Genomic DNA, 18,092 nt, shown 5'->3' with positions numbered 1-18,092 from the left:
ATGGAGAGAAACACCAGTGGACTTTAAAGGCCAAGTCCTTTCATCTGGACTGGAAAGAATGAGAGGAGATAGCCAGTGTGAAAAGGGTGGGGGGTGGGCTTGAGACGAAAGCTGGAAGGCAATAGATTGCTCCAGAAGTGTGTGATAGGCTGGTGAATGAACAGGAAACTGTAAATGAAAGCTGTAAGTGATAAAGGGCTGAATAATGTGGAATCTGATAGGAGAGGAGCATGGACCATGGAATAAAGGTTATCTAGAGGGGGGAATCTAAAATTAAGGGCCAGTCGAGAGGGCAGGTGAGGGGAAAAGGTTGATGGAGGCTGGTGGTATAAGGGGGTTATAAAGGGATAGAGGGGAGTGGTTACTGGAAATTTAAAAAGTTGTTCATATCATCCAATTGAAGATTAGCAAGATGGAATGTGAAGTGCTGTTCCTCTGTCTGTGCCTACCTTCAACTTAATTAAAGAAAACCATGGGCAAGCGTATTGGTATAGGATTGGGGGTTGGAATTAAAATATTGGCCACAAGGAGATCCTGGCATAATGGAGAAATGTTGGTTACGTAATCTCATGGGTTAGTAAGTGAGGAATGGGGAACACTAACCCCGCTTATGTCTGGGGAATGGAATGGAGTTAAGGGTAGATGTATGGGAGAATGGAAGAGATACAAATTGAAGCAGTTGGCGGGGGGCTTGTTTCCTGAAAATGGAGAATATTGAATGCTCTGGAGTAGAAGCCCTCATCACAAGAGCAGATACAGGAGCAATGGAGGAACTGAGAAAAGGGAATTGTGTCCTTGAACACGATAGAGGATTAGTTGTTTTTGAAGTAACCATGGGAGATGATGGGTTTGTAGATGTTAATGGATAATCTGTCTCCCATGTTGGGAAGCAGAGAGGTCAAGCAAGGAGAGAGAGGTGTCATTGCAAGCAAGTTTTTTAAAAGTCTTTGGATCTCTCTTTCTCAGTGGAGGATAGAAGGCAAGAATTCTGAATATTTTCCAGGTGGATGTATTTAAACAAGGAGGTGGAAGATTACCACAGGTAAATAAGAGTGATGTTGAGCTCACATGACTATTAAATAATAGAGAAGGCTTGATGAATCAAGTAACCTGGTGTTGCTAATTTGTATGTTTATATGACAACTTCAAATGTTCCAAACTCTCCCTCAACAGATATGCTGAAAACGCTAATAATGTAAGGAAGCAATATCTGTGGAGGAAATTAATGTTTTCAGTGCAGAGCTATTGTTAATGCTGTGTGAAACCTTTCTCTTCCTTCCCTTTGAATTCTATAGTTTATATGGTACACCATTGAACATAGACTTATTCCCTGCTTTAATGGTGGAAGACCTGATACCTGGAACCAGGCTGGGACCAACTCTTTTGTGTTTGTTATCTACTCAGTTTAAACGCCTTCGAGATGGTGACAGGTAATTAACAGCCTCTATTGTGATTATTTGTTCATTTGAGAAACTGCTCCAACATTATAAACTCAAAGTCTCTGGTGTACAATCCAGCTACAGTCGATAAAAATAAAGCTTACAGACCAGAAGATCCTTGCTTTCAAAGCTCGTCTACACTGCTACAACAGTTGTGTAACTCAATGGCTTGATATCAGATAAGTTAATGATTAGCTCGGATTCTTAGTCTGTGTCACTTTTCAGAGTTATTTGTTTGAGTTTGAGCATACATGTAGAGCACAATATCTTATTTCATTTCACTGAAGTATCTACTGCACTGTTGTTTATTCAGGTCTCCAGACCCTGATTGAACCACCTTGACCAGAGTTTTTAGAAAATAAGAAAAAAAGAAAATAAGAAACAGCAGCAGGAGTTGTTCTGCTCTCCTGTTGATTAGTATTGCGGCAGATCTGATCATTAGCTCTCTGCTTCCCAGACTGATCTCCATGAAGTTAGCATACAGATCAAAAGTCTCTTTGATTCTTCTATATTCATTACAGAGTAGAGAATTCCGAAGATTTGCAATATTCTGGGAGAAGATACCCTTTCTTTTTTCAGAAATAAATGATTAAACCCTTATCCTAAATTTCGGCTTTCTGCATCTACGTTGCAAAGTTACCCCTGAGAAACTAATAAATCACAATAAGCTCAAAGCATATTGCTCTAAACCTGACTGATTCACATTATTCTGAAGGCAGTTGCCAGTACTTGGAATCAATCTAGTGAACCTTCTTGCAACTATGTTCTTAACTGCCTTATTCCTGTTTATGTTATGTAATTTACCTTGGAGTCTATTTGGTCCCATGGTCACTGAAGATGAAACTCCATTTATGCCAAGTTTTAAATCCAGCATTTTTATTGGATTGAAATTTAACTTTCACTGGTGGAGTGTCTCCATTAAATTAATCTTGTAGATCCCTGTATTTTGTTTTGATTCTGTCAATGAAATCATTCCTTCCTACCAATAATGCATCCTGCTTCCTTTTTAAGTTTCATTCATCCAGCATCCTTTGTGCTTTACAGTCCTTTTCCTCCTGGTGATTTTTTTTTTACCCAAGGTATATCCTGTATACCTTTCTCCTTCTTATCTTTGCTTGCCTTAAGCAAACTTGTCGAGTTTAGTTTTTGCTCTCTCCCACAATGTTTTTAGTTTCTGTTTACTCAATGGTTACTTTATTTCCAGCCACCCCTTGAAAGTAATCAGAGGTGCATTCTGTCCATAAGGAACCCTGCAGAAATGAAAGTGGTGTTTCACAATTTATGTACCGGTAATTCATTGAACCTCTGCATGTGAAGTTGCTATATTAAAAGCATGAAAGTGACATTTTGATGGAAATTTTGTCAAATAGGTTTGTGAAAGGTTAGCAGTAGACAGGAGAATGAGCTGAGAGGGAAAATAAGATTGAATGACAGCAGACTCAATGGGTTGAATGGCCTAATTTGGCTCCTTTATCTTTTGGTCTAAATGAGAACCTTTTTAAAATGTAAAATACAGTGAATTACTGGCTTATTTGATTTTAGATTGTAGTAATGTAGTTGCTGTCCAGTCATATTAAGTAAGTATGCTTCTGTAAAATGAACAAAAATGTGTAGTCCAAGGCAAATATAATAAACTAATAAAAATTGAAGTGGCTTCAAAGGACTTTAATAGTGTTTAACATTATTATATGTACTCAAACAGGTTCTGGTATACAAATCCTGGGGTGTTCAGTCCTGCTCAGCTGACTCAGATTAAGCAGACTTCCCTTAGCCGAGTGCTGTGTGACAATGGAGACAACATCACTAAAATCCAGGCTGATGTGTTCAGAGTGTCAGAATATCCTCATGGTTATCAGAATTGTGCTGATATACCAAAAATTGACTTGAGGATGTGGCAAGACTGTTGTGAAGGTTTGTAATTATATAATGAGCATGTATTGAATGATGAGTGAAATCTTAACCATTTTGAAGTAATTTTGCTTGGTATTATTAATTTCTAAGGAATATAACATAATTCCTGGGTACCAAGATTGTTCTTCAGCAAAACATTAAACAAGTATTAACATTTTTTGTAACAAGTTTGAGCTGTTGAGCTATTAGGTTGAAATTATGAGAACTTAAAAGCACTTGGGGATAGTTAATATATTTATGTAATTCACTTCTGCCATCCTGTGTAAAGGAATGGCTTTTACTTGATGCCAAAAAGAACAAGGTGTTTTGTTTTTAATCTTACTTTATTAATCTATTACAGAGTAGCACAACACAGTGACTGGTAACAGAACCAAAAGCATAGTTTAAATTCAGAGAAATGGATCAAAATGTAGAGGGTTTTTGGGAGGGTACGTGAGAAATTAAAGGCAAGCTGGCATCAAAATATAGTGTTCGACCTATGAACATAAAAAGCATTCATTGCAGAAGTACCATTTGAACTCTTAATCTTGTTCTGCAAATTAACAAGATCATCTTCTCCACTGCACCTTATTGCACAAACCATATATTTCTGATTTCCCCTAGTATGAAATGGTGTCAAGGAATCAGTGGGATAAACAAATAGAATTTAGTCTGGTTATGTGAGCAATGGCATTTCAGGTAACTTAGTGTTTACATAAGGTGATGGGGATCTGACATGGACACTGCTAAAGAAACTATTCCTTTAAGAAGGAAAAAGTGTTTGTTCATTGTATAAAAAGCAATGCTTGGGAAATGGATGAGGGTGTGGAGGTGGCGGAAGGGGAGTTGGTATTGATCAGGAAGTCTGACCTGGGCATCAATGTTATTTTTAATAGTCCAGGATAGTAAACCAAGGTGATGTGAATTTTCAGGCTAATCCAGTTTTTCATTTGCTTTTCCAAATGACAAATAAAACTGCTATTCATCATAAGCAACTTGCATTTAAATAGTACTTTTAAACAGAAAGTTATTCTGAAGCACTTTGTAAGAACAAGTAGAAAAATAAACAGCCATTGAACTGGTGAAACAGCAATAATTTTAATGTAATAAAACCTTCCAAACAAGCTCCACATTATCAGAGAAAATTTGGCACCAGGCCATTTAGAATGATGTCAGAAGATAGTCGAAATCTGGATTGTAAAGCTGAACCAAAGATGGAAAGAAAATAACTGAGTTAGGACTTTGATAATCAAAGGCATGTCTGGCAATAGTGTGGAATTAGAAGAGGCAATATGCAGGAGACCAGAATTGGATGACTGCACAGATCTCAGATGATTGTAGAGCTGAAAGAAGCTATGGAAGTGAGGAGGCAAAGGAAAGAGAACATGAGAAATGGGCACAGGGGTAGGCCATCTGGTCTATCAAGCCTGCTATGCCATTCAGTAAGATCATGGCTGATCTGACCATGCACATCTCCATCTACCTGCCTTTTCCCCATAACCCTTAATTTGCCTACTGTGCAAAAATTTATCCAACCTTGTCTTAAATATGTTTACTGAGGTAGCCTCCACTATCTCATTGGACAGAAAATTCCACAGATTCGCCACTCTTTGGGAAACGCAGTTTCTCCTCTGTCCTAAATTTACTCCCCCAGATTTTGAGGCTATGTTCCCTAGTTCTAGTCTCATCTACCAGCAGAAACAACTTAACTGTCTCTATCTTGCCTATCCCTTTCATAATTTTATATGTTTCTATAAGATGATCTCTCATCCTTTGGAATTCCAGTGGGTACAGTCCCAGGAGACTCGATCTCTCCTTATAATCTAATCTCTATATCTTATAATCTCATCTCTGGAATCAACTTGGTGAACCACCTCTGCACCACCTCCAAAGCCAGTATATCCTTCCTCAAGTAAGGAGACCAGAACTGCATGCAGTACTCCAGGTGCAGCCTCACCAGCACCTTATATAGTTGCAGCATAACCTCCCTGCTTTAAATTCAGTCCCTCTATGGAATAGAATGAAGGATAACATTCCATTCACCTTCTGGATAGCCTGATGCACCTGCAAACCAACCTTTTGCAATTCATGCACAAGCGCTCCCAAGTGCCTCTGAACAGCAGCATGCTGCAGCCTTTTACCATTTCAATAATAATCTGATTTTCCATTTCCTTTCAAAGTGGATGACCTCATATTTACCAACATTATACTCCATCTGCCAGAGTATTGCCCACTCACTTAACCTATCTATATCTCTCTACAGACTCTCCATACCCTCTGCACAATTTGCTTTTCCACTCAATTTAGTGTCGTCAGCAAACTTAGATACACTACATTCAGTTCCCTTTTCCAGATCATTAATATATATCATGACAGTTGTGGGCCCAGCACTGACCCCTGTGGCACACCACTCACTACTGATTGACAACCAGAGTAACACCCATGTATCCCAACACTCTGCTTTCTATTAGTTAACTAATCCTCTTTCTATACTAATACATCACCCCAACTCTGTACATCCCTATCTTTTGGATAAGTGTTTTATGCAGCACCTTATTGAATACCTTCTGGAATCCAAGTAAACAATGTCCAGCTGTTCCCCTCTATCCACTGTGCTTGTTATATCCTCAACTCCAGTAAGTTTGTGAAACAGGACCTGCCTGTGCTGAATCCATGCTATGTCTGCCTGATCGATCCATTTTTTTCCAGATGCCTTGCTCTTTCTTCTTTAATGATAACTTCAAATATTTTCCCAACTCCAGATATTAAACTAACTGGCCTATAGTTACCTGCCTTTTGCCTACATCATTCTTTAAACAATGGTGCGACATTCGCCTCCTTTCAATCTGCCAGGATCTGCCCTAAGTCCAGAGAATTTTGGTAAATTATCACCAAAGCCTCAACTATAACCTTTTTTTCAGTACCTTGGGATAGATTCCATCAGGCTCAGAAATTTGCTCAGCATTACCTCTTCAGTGAAATCCTCACCTACAATGTCATACATATCATCTCTCTTCAACATGTTAGACGTGTCATTTACCGTGAAAACTTACACAAAATACTCATTCAAAGCCTCTACAGTTTCCTCATTCCCCAATATCAATTCGCTCTTCTAATCCTTCAAGGGATCTACATTCACTTTGGCCACCCTTTTACACTTTATGTAATTATAAAAACTTTTACTATCTGATTTTATATTTTGTGCAACTTTATTTTCATTGTCTATCTTCCCTTTCTGTATTGCTTGCTTATTGGTTCTTTGTTGCTTTTTAAAGTTTTCTCAATCTTCCATTTTCCCACTATGCTTGGTGACTTTGCACCCATGAGCTTTTAGTTTGCTGCCTTCCTTTATTTCCTTTGTTATTTATGTTTGGCTTTCCCACCCTTACTGTCCTTGCTTTTAACTGAAATATACTTCTGTTGAGCACATGAAAAATCTCTTTGAATATCTTCCACTGTTCCTCAAACGGGCCACCATATAGCCTCTGTTCCTAGTCTACCCTATCCAGCTCCTCCCTCATCCCATTGTATTCTCCCTTGTTTAGGTGTGGCACTGGTTTTAGATTGACTGTTGCACCCTCCATTTGTATGAGAACCTCAGTCATGCTGTGACCGCCAGGATCCAGGTCCATCACAGTTCAGGTGGAGCCCGTCCCAATGGAATAGCTCCCTCCTTCCGCAAAACTGGGGCCAGTTTCCAATGAATTCAAACCCAATTCTCCCACACCAATCCTTGAGCCATGGATTTAACTCTCTAATCTTCTTAACCCTGTGCTAATTTGCATGTGGCTCAAGTAGTAATCCAGAGATTACCACCTTTATTGGTTCTGCTTTTTAATTTAGTCCCTTGCTGCTGAAATTCCCTCAGCAGAACCTCTTTCCTCATTCTACATATGTCATTGATTACCCATGTGGATCACAACACCTGGATCTTGAAAGCAAGGATGAGGATTTTAAAATAGATGAATAGTTAGATGCTGAACTGTCGGCTGGTATAGATCAGCAGTGGCAAGAGTAATGGGCTTGGCATGAGTTCAAGTACCAACTAAGTTTTGAGATTTGAGGTGATTTTCAGGTGGGTCATGAAGGAGGAGATGGAGATGCAGAAAAAAAGGTGGATATCCAGAGGAGGAAGCAAGACAGCTGAAGCTATAACTGCTGTTTGAGGGTTAGTGGGAATTATCTGAGACTGTAGGAACTTAATTTAACGAAGCAAAAATTGTTAATGCATGAAAAAGAAGCATATGAGATTCTAGAAATTCTGGAGTCCCTCACCGGGCCAGTCAGCAGACTTAATATTTCCAATTGATGCCTTTTCATGAGTTGCCATATGTTTTTGTTTTTATTATTAATGTCCGAATGAAAGGATACAAATTTTGTTTTTATCATTTTCTGCTTTACCTTTCCTGTTCCATTTCATGTTCTAAGTACAGCAAGTCCTTCATCTGCATTCAACATTACTGTATATATTCTTTCTATTTCCGGACAACTGGAACATTTTTCAACTCAAAGCTGGTTTTAACATTTGTCAAAAATAAACAGATTTTTGGGATTAGTTTAGTCAAAACTTGTAGAGAATGACCTATTTTTAACTCTATAATCAAGATAACAAATATTAACTTTGTGGGTCACGACCGAAAGTGTAGCATCTTCCAACCCAATTAACATGTTAAACAGGTAACTTAAATTAATGCTCAGGGTTTTGCCCTCTCTCTAGCTTGTTTTTTTCATGTCTCACTTTAATTTTGTAATATCCCATTTATTGAAATATGTGGAAAGTAAGCTCATTGAAATTCTTATTTAATACATCTTCAAAATGGTCCTATTTCTTCCTTGTGTGGTAACTATCACTTTCATTCATTTGATTCAAGATTTTCTGCACATGACCCCTGAGGTGATATTTTCCAGTAGTGTAGTGTTCATGCTTTGTCAACCTTTTGTAATCTAGTCAGTTTCTAACAGTAAAGTGAAGACAAGATAATGTTGCGTAATTTCATGTGAAGTTGCGAGCATGATGGAATGATTTGCATTCAGGCTATCTAAATTGGACATTGTCTAGACTTATATACTAAGAGACTGAAGCTGTAACTCCTGTTTGTATTCACTGGATCAGAAGGAGCCAATATTCTTGTCTGAAATTGCAGCTGTGTTAAATTTTAAAGTACAGCCAAAAGTGTTTTTTTTCCCTTTGCAATCTATGGTAAATTCAATTTCAATTGGCACAAGATGGTCAGATCTTCAAGTTAAAGCTTTTTTTGAGGTACTTGAGTTTTTGTTTGCAGAGCAGTTGTCTTTGAATTGAGATCCGTTACCCCTCTTAATAGGAATCTGGGCCAAAAGTTGTACTGGGGGTGGGTGGGGAGTGATGGCAGGTAGCTGCAGTATAGTTATTTATATTTTTGAGGAAACAGTTGTCATTTGATGGATTGATAATCAAAGGGGCAGCAGTATGTTTAGTAAACCTGAAATTCCTGTGAACAAAAATAAATTAAGCGATTTTTCAGTGGCATGCCTGATTTCATAGAAGATCATGTGTCTGAATGAAACAAGGGGTGAGAACATTTAACTGACAATGGACTACTGATGGAACCTGGTAGACCAAACATCGGTACAATTTTTTTCCTTGGTGGTGTCTTCACCAACTAATCTATACACAATAAATCCGAGGACTCTATGTTAGATATTTGCACAAGCTGCCTGGGTACAATTTTAGTTATAGACATTAGAAAGAACAAATAATATGTTAAAACCCAACTAGGCTACAATTTTGGATGGATATCAGTGTGGCTTCAGCTGCTTCTGGCAGTTTAAGTAAATTAATTTGAACCCGGGATTACTATTTTTAACAAAGGTATGTGATGTGTAAATGTTGCTTTGAACTCTTCTGTTATTCAAATTTTAGTGTATTAGACTGGGAGCTTTGTACTACTGCTTACAAGCTTTGACTATGAAGCAAAGTTCTTAACTTTAAAAAAAAAACAAAGCAATTATTCTTGTCCACTAAAAAGGACTTTTGAGAGCGTTAAAATGTCCTTAATGTGACGAGGGTAAAAGATGAGCTATTCATAAAAGGGGCTGAATGGCCATCACCTACTTTTACATTCTTTGTTCTAAGGTGCAGCCTATTGGAAAATCAGTAGCTTTTGAAAGCTAGAAAGTGTTAGTGGCTAATTTGTGTGCTGTGAAGTTGTGCCATTTAAGGGGAAAATTGTGGTCCAAAATCTAGATCTTTCCTGTTTTGTGAATAGCATTTAAACTCATTTGCAGCCCAGTAAGAACAGGCAAGGTCTTTCTTGAACTAGGTTAGTTCCTTGCCTCACACAAACTAGCACTCAATGTGCCAAGTAACAGCTGAGTTGATGTGAACACTTCTGTACATATTAGGATTTAAACCCACTACCTCCCAACGTGGAAGCAAGACGACTGGCTCTGAGCCAAGGCTGAAATTTTATAATTGTGGTGTTAAGCCTGCAGAGCTAAAATACACCTTAAAAAAAATGTTACACTTCACTTAGCTTGTGGTTGGTGTGATGCCAATAATTTCTCCTGCTTATGAAGGTCAATGCAGATTGTTTGAATGTTGATGGGGGGGATCAATAGAAATACTTGGATTATGCTGGTGCTTTTACCATTGGATGACAGCATCACTGATAGGTAAGGAATTAAATTTCATATGAATTAGAAGATGGATTGAGAGTTTGTTCTTGTTTGAGGTATTTAGCTTTGTTTATCATTGCAGTTAAAAGATCCTTGCCTGCTATTGGTTGTAATTTTTAATTAAGTTCCAAAAAGCTCTGCCACCCAGGCACTTAGTTCACAGCCCCACTGACCAAGTCTACAATAAGGAATTAAAAGTATCCTAAGTCTCAAATCCATGAAAAGCTTATGGAATCAACAAGAAATAAAAGTCTAGTCATGCTGGAACTATGTTTAATGGAAGTTTGTTGGTTGCCCGGTCAGAACTGGAACTTCCTTCCATTGCTATAAAGCAAGTGGCCAACTGTGGATTAGGCCTGGATGGTGAAGCTCCGTGCCAGAGTTCTTGTTTCTTTATATCACAGAAGACCCAGGGAGTTGAGGTGTTCTGCTGCTGCTGCTGATTCCTCAGGGTCAATTGTCTGCTCCTCAAACTCTCTCTCTCTTTTGCGAAGCCTTCTGTGCACCCACCCAAAACTGCATCTGTTGTTACTAAACAGCATACCAAACAATTCCTTCACTGGACAACTCCAGGCTAATAGAATGTCCATGCACAAATTCCTGAAGGTAACTGCTTTATGGTGTTGAGAGCTCAGGATTGACAATCCTAGAATTTTGGGGAAATGGGTGGGAGTATCACTTCAGTGGTGCATGATTCAATAACTAAAGGTGAAGAGTCATGATGATTGTGTAGTAAAGCTAGTGACACCGTGCAGCCAAACTGCCTCAGTACCTATTTATAATTTATACAGAAGCCAGTCATACTTTGATGAGTAAATGGGTCAAATACTAAAGCATATAATTGTTCCTTTCCAAAATGAGCAACAAGTGTTCTATTTTCCGGTTGGAGCAATATAAAATCTCTTTTTTTTATTTTGCACAGAACATTTATTATTTTGTGTTTATGTCATTCTGTGACATGCACTTGAAGTTTGTTGACTGTTGACTAGTCATGATCTGGCACCTCTGGGGTAAGGCTGGCAGAAGTTTCTGATGGTTGCTGTGGAAACCTCATTCTTTTTCTCAAAATGGTTCTTTAGAATAGGGTTGTTTATTGAGACTGGGTTTTCAGATTTGCCATCTTTATTCTGATTGCTGAAAGCAGAAATACAGTGTACATCTGTGTTAGTGCTGAAAGGGAAATGTGTATGAACTGCGTCAGTATATTCATTGCACTGACATTGACAGTGTCGTAGACAAGGCTTTACAGTACCAAGTGTGAATTAGAACTTGATATGAATCGTCAAGCTGTTCATTTGCCTCACTTAAAATAAAAGTTTTGGAACGTTGCAAACAGTAGTTATTTGTAAATTGGAGTATTGAGGTGAAAGTTTATAGGGAGCACAGATGTTCAAGCATATCCCCATGACACAATTAGAGCTTGCTTTAATTATAATTTTAAGTGCCTTCATTTTTTGGTCTCTTGTAGGAGATGCCAGCAATGCCCAAAATCCCAAATTAAATCCTTAAGAATAATCATTGCATTCATAGTGTCATAGAAAAGTACAGCACAGGAAGTCCAGCTAGTCCATTTAAGCTGCCTGGTCCCATCGAGCTGCACCCGGACCATAGCCATCCATACCCCTCCTATCCATATACCTATCCAAACTTTGCTTAAACATTGAAATTGAGCTGGCATGAACCATGAGACCATAAGATAGGAGTGAAATTAGGCCATTTTGGCCCATCAAGCCTGCTCCACAATTTCATCATGGCTGATCCAATTTAACTTTCAGCCCCGATCTCCTGCCTTCTCCCGTTATCCCTTCATGCCCTGACCAATGAAGAATCTATCAACCTCTGCCTTACATAAGACTTGGCCCCCACAGTTTCCTGTAGCAAAGACTTCCAAAGATTCACCACCTTCTGACTAAAGAAATTCCTCATTTCCTTCCTAAAAGCCCCTCTATTCTGAGGCTGTGTTCTCTGGTCTTGGACTGTCCCACTATGGGAAACATCCTCTCCTCAGCCACACTATCAAGGCCTTTCACTATTCAATAGACTTCAATGAACTTACCTCTCACTCTTCTGAATTCTATTAAATACAGGCCCAGAGCTATCAGATACTCTTCATATGACAAGCCATTAAATCCTGGAATCATTTTCTTCAACCTTCTTTGAACCTTCTCCAGTTTCAGCATATCCTTTTGAAGATAAGGAGTGCAAACCTGCTCACAATACTCCAAGAAAGGCTTCACCAGTGCTTTATAAAGTTTCAGCAGTACATCCTTTGATTTTATATTCGAGTCTTCTTGAAATGAATGCCAACATTGCATTTGCCTTCCTCACCACAGATTCAACCTGCAAGTTAACCTTTTGGGAATCCTGCAGCACGACTCCCAAATCTCTTTGCATCTCGATTTCTTATTTTCTCTCCATTTAGAAAATAGTCAACCCCATTATTTCTTTTACCAATGCGCATACCTGTACACTTCCTGACACTGTACTTCATCTGCCATTTCTTTGCCCATTCTCCTAATCTGTCTAAGTCCTTCTGTAGCCTCTTACTTTCTTAAAAATGCCTGCCCCTCCACCCATCTTCATATTGTCTGCAAATTTTGCAACAAAGCCATCAATTCCATCATCCAAATCATTGACATATAACGTAAAAAGAATGGGTCCCAACAAAGACCACTGTGGAGCACCACAGGTCACGGGCAGCCAGTTAGAAAAGGCTTCTTTTATTCCCACTCTTTGCCTCCTGCCAATCAGCCACAGCTGTATCCGTATTAGAATCTTTCCTGTAATACCATGGGCTCGTAACTTGTTAAGCAGCCTCATTTGTGGCACCTTGTCAAAGGCCTACTGAAAATTCAAGTACACAACATTAACCTAATCTCGTTTGTCTATCCTGCTTGTTACTTCAAAGAATTCCAACAGATTTGTCAGGCAAGATTTTCCCTTGAGTAAACCATGTGACTACAGCCTATTTTATTATGTGCCTCCAAATACACTGAGACATCATCCATAATCTATTAATAGTAATAGATTCCACATATTCATTGTCTTCTGGCTCAATTAATTTCTCCTCATCTCTATTCTAAATGGACATCTCTCTGTGCTGAGGCTGTGCCCTTTGGTCCTAGTTTCACCATAATATAGGAAACATCCTCTCCACCTCCGCTCTGTCTCTAGGATTTTCAATATTCTACAGGTTTCAATGAGATTCTCCACACCCGCCTCCCCCATTCTTCTAAACTTCAGCAAGTGCAGGCCTAGAACCATCAAATTCTTCTCATACATTAAACATTTCATCCTCAGAATAACTTTCCTGGTCCTTCTCTGGACCTCCTACAGTGCCAGCACATCCTTTCTTAGATAAGGTGCCCAGAATTGTTCACAATAGTCCATGCAGACTGATCAGTGCCTTATAAAGCCTCAGCATTACGTCATTCCTTTTTTATTCCAGTCCTCTCAAAATGAATGTTAACATTGCAGTGACCTGCCTGACTACCAACTCAACTTGCAAGTTAACCTTTAGTGAATCCTGCACAAGAACTCCCATGACTATTTGCACCTCTGATTTTTGAATTTTCTTCTCATTTAGAAAATAGTTTGTCTTTATTCATTCTTCCAAAGTGCGTGACCATGCACTTCCCTATACTATATTCTATCTGCCACTTCTCCACCCATTCTCCGAAGCCCTTCTGCAGACCCTTGCTTCCTCAACATCACTTGCCCCTCCATCTATCTTTTCATCATTCACAAGCATAGCCATGAAGCCACCAATTCTGTCATCCAAATCATTGACATATAACGTAGAAAGACGTGGTCCCAACACCGATCCCTGTGGAACGACTCTGGTCACCAGCAGCCAACCAGAAAAGGCCTCTTTATTCCCACTCTTTGCCTTTTGCCGGTCAGTCAATCTTCTATCCATGCTAGTATCTTTCCTGTAACACCATATGCTTTTATCTTGTGCGGCACCTTGTCAAGGGCCTTTTGGAGATTCAGTAAACAACATTCACGAACTCTCTTTTGTCTATCCTGCTTGTGGGCAAAATTACCCCGTGAGGAAACCATGCTGACCTTGGCCTATTTTTATCATGTGCCTCGAAGTACCCCAAATCATCATCCTAAATATCAGACTCCAAAATCTTCCCAATCACTGATGCCAAGCTAACAGGCCAATAATTTCCTTTCTTACAGAGTATAGTGACTTCTTGTAATTTTCCAGTTCTCAGGAACCATTCCAGAATCTATTGATTCTTGAAAGCATTACTAATGCCACCACAATCTCTCCAACTACCTCTTACAGAATTATGGGTGTAATCCATCTGGTCCAGGTGACTTAACTACCTTCAGATCTTTCAGCTTCCTCTGCACCTTCTCCTTAGTAATAGCAACTGTACTAATTTCTCACCCAACACTCAAATTTCTGGCATACTGTTCATGTTTTCTGCAATGAAGACTGATGCAAAATTGTTATTAAGTTAGTCCTCAATTTTTTTTGCCCCCCATTACTAGCTCTCCAGCATTATTTTCCAAAGGTCTGATATCCACTCTCACTTCATTTCTACTCTTTATATATCTGAAAAAGATTTTGATATCCTCATTTATATTATTGACAGGCTAATCTTCATATTTCATCCTTTCTCTCCTTATGATTTGTTTAGTTCTCTCCTTTTGGAGAGGGTCAGGGAGCCTCTCCAGTCATTGGCAAAGGTAGGTCAGTTATTGATACCGAAGCCCCTGTGTCCACTGACATATTGCATTGCTGACACACTAACAATGTTGTTCTGTACATCCATGCATTGTGAGCACTGGCTCAATATCACTAGCTATTTCTCTGATCTAGAATCTGTTTTCACCAGTTCCATGTTTAGTCAGTAGTCAGATTAGACAGACTGGTTGCTGATGGGGTGAGAGAGTGTGCTTGTTGTGACAATGGCCTATTTTGGGGAGCAACTCTTTCACCTTCCTTTTATTTTAGACACTGCTGACACTTGGCCTCCAGCTGTGGCCCAATAGACAACATCTGTACCATATCATCTCCTTCACCATGCAGTGTCCAGTCCGGCAGTCCTTTGCTAGGTGGCCTAGTCGCAGGCACAGAAAACAAATCCTCTCTGATGCCACAGCAGCTATGTCCACAACAGTAACTTTGACCTGTCTTTCCCCCTCCGTTGGTCTATCTCATCAGCCTATGATACTATCGCGGAGTTAAGTGAATCAGCATTTTCAGGAAGGCTCGGCATCCCTCCCTGGATTATCCAACCACAAATACGCCTCATTCGCTCAATATTTGCGATTTGCAGAATCCACCGCAGGCTCATCAGCTCTCTGAACCACTGACATTATTGTTGCCCAGCTACTCTCTCCTCCCAGTCGCTGCCTCACTTCCCCCTTAAAGAAGCAACATCTCTCTTCATTGCTGGTATTCCTGGTAGTTGCCCATGTACCATCCTGCACTCCCTGGGCCATACTGTCCCACGTATTCCTCAGGCACTTCGCTTTACCAACACATGTATATCTTTGGGGTGCATCTGGTGAATTTCCCTGGTATTTCCTCAAGCTTGAGCCAGAATTCTGTATTCTCACAGGTGACTTTAAGTGAAGGCAACTCTGACAAAATGACTGCTTCTCTCCAAAGGTGAAGGGTTTATGGATAGTTGTGGTCAGGGTCAAGGGCTGGCTCGGGTCGTCAAGGTTCTGGACCTGACTGCCTGACCTCAGTAGGCGCCACACTAACGGATGTACAGTGTCTGGCTATAATATCTCCCTCAAATATCTTCACACTAATTCCCACACTACGCAAAATATAAATGATGGATAAAAATTAAACTGTACATACTTAATACCACTCTGCAATCTGACACGTATGCATCTGAACTCATAATGCCTGTTGTATTGCTTTGCATTTAAAAACTGTTATACCAAGGTTACAGACTGATTCTTAAAACACACAAACACTCTCACAAGCAATTGTGCTACTATACAGTTCCTCCAAATGAGTATACACACACCCCACTGGCAGGCCGAATGGTCAGTAACCACCCTTAGCAACTGGAGACCCTGTCCACCAAGTTACCCAATAAAATGTCTGGCCTCTTACACAAACACACACCACACTACTTTTATATCTACCAGTTCAGCTCTCCGCAGTGTTTGTGATACTTCATGAGCCTGTGGTCAATGAACTGAAAAGCATGGGTGCTAATCTTAAAAATACTCACCTATTTAGACTGCTGAGATCGCTGGCCACAGGATGGGTCACGAACGTATCCTGGATGAGCCCCCAAATGTTGTGACTGTCAACAACAGCCATTGGAGAGAAACACAGCGGGTAGTATCGAGGTCATTATTTGGTGCACACCCTGGAGAAAGGCTCCCTGAAACAACATTATATCACATTTTTAAATGCAGAAGATCAAAGGTAACAGCAGGACAAATTTATAGTTACTATGCATTGATAATGTTTCGTTCGAATTGCATATAATTTTCAAACACCTAGATCTCCGCAACGACACTCCAAACACTCAAACAATTTAGCCCATGAAAACAACTTAGTCCAGGAAGGTCATTATTCAGAGCTGCATTTTAAATTCAATCTACAATCCCCATTCAGATCTGAAGACTGGTTGCTGTTGAAATTAATATTTATTACTTTCCCTAACTCCAGAATACACCCTAACAGTCCCCATGTTAAACTTCAGCTCATCCCACTGACTACAATTTTACCCCATCATCTGTTTGTCCTTCCTCACAATCTCACTACTTGTATATCACCTGCCCCGTCCTCAGCCCTGTCACTCCAGTTCCTTGCTAAGTTAGTTTAAACCCTCCCCAAACAGCTCTCAAAAACCTCCCTCAAGGATATTTTTTTAAAAAAAATTCAATTATATAAAAAGTAAAAGAGAGGGGAGAGTTAATATTGGACCACTGAAAAAACAATGCTGGTGAGGTAGTAATGGAGGACAAAGAAATGGCAGATTGTGGCGACCCACTTTCTGCGCAGGCGAACTGGCTCACAAATGGCCAGCACGCAGGGGGAGACTTTGGTAATGCACCTCTGATGTAATTTCCGCCCGGAGAGGGCGGGCGCTAGGGATTAAATGCCAGCACCGTGAAGTTTGAATAAACTAGTCTCGAAACGACTTACCGACTACATGTCATCGTTTCAGCGCTGTGTGTAGCACATCGCTACATTGGTGACCCAGATGGTCCAAACGGGATTTGGACCAAAGATGACCGACTCTTCATCTGTTCACGCAGTTTCGCTAAAACTGCCGACTTTCTGGACGCTGCGACCATGCGTGTGGTTTAGCCAAGCAGAAGCCCAGTTCCAGATTCGGCAGATATCCTCTGATTCCACACGTTACTACCACGTGGTGAATGCCCTTGACCAGCAGGTGGCCGCCCAGGTTGCGGATTTTATACAGTCGCCCCTGGAAGAAGGCAAATATGAAGCATTCAAGGCGCTGCTCATTGGGACCTTTGGCCTCTCACGGCGTGAGCGGGGTGCCCGCCTGCTTCACCTGGACGGTTTGGGAGACAGACTGCCATCAGCATTGGTGAACGAGATGCTGGCCCTGGCTGACGGACACAAGCCCTGCCTCATGTTCGAGCAAGCGTTCCTAGAGCAACTGCCTGAGGACATACATCTGCTGCTGGCCAACGCAGATTTCAGCGACCCCCAGAAGGTGGTGGCCCAGGCAGACGTGCTGTGGAAAGCCAAGAGGGAGAGCTCTTGGCGTCTATCAGTCAGATTACCAGGCCACGCTCCCAACAGCAGACCAGACCAGGCCCGGCAGGGGGGCGCATACAACACAGAGGCAGGAGTGAGGAGGCCAGTGAACAGTGGTATGGTGAACTTCTACCACCGTTTCCTCCCCTCAGCACCCCGTATCATGCGCCCTTTGTACACCCTGATGTTGAGTAAAGGCAAGGACATGACTTGGGACGAGGAGGCCACGGCCGCTTTCGTTAAAGCCAAGGAAGCCTTGGCAGATGCCGCGATGCTGGTGCACCCCAGAACGGACGTTCCGACCGCACTCACGGTGGATGCATCCAACACAGCAGTCAGCGGGGTGCTGAAGCAGCTCATCGAGGGGCGCTGGCAACCCC

The 18,092-nt window shown here is 40.7% G+C and overlaps 1 protein-coding gene across 3 annotated transcripts in view; it reads left to right on the top strand.

Moving 5' to 3' along the window:
- Positions 1 to 18,092, top strand: part of pxdn (peroxidasin) — a 257,963-nt gene that overhangs the window by 222,162 nt on the left and 17,709 nt on the right. For all 3 annotated transcript variants that reach the window (XM_073056799.1, XM_073056798.1, XM_073056800.1), the window contains 2 exons: positions 1,296 to 1,430; positions 3,142 to 3,350. In XM_073056799.1, the coding sequence (XP_072912900.1) occupies positions 1,296 to 1,430; positions 3,142 to 3,350 (344 nt within the window). The remainder of the gene's footprint in view (positions 1 to 1,295; positions 1,431 to 3,141; positions 3,351 to 18,092) is intronic.

This window comes from Hemitrygon akajei, chromosome 9, assembly GCF_048418815.1.
Source record: "Hemitrygon akajei chromosome 9, sHemAka1.3, whole genome shotgun sequence".
NCBI lineage: Eukaryota > Metazoa > Chordata > Chondrichthyes > Myliobatiformes > Dasyatidae > Hemitrygon > Hemitrygon akajei.
Note: the sequence above shows the minus strand (reverse complement) of the source record. Positions and strands in the feature narration are given on the sequence as shown.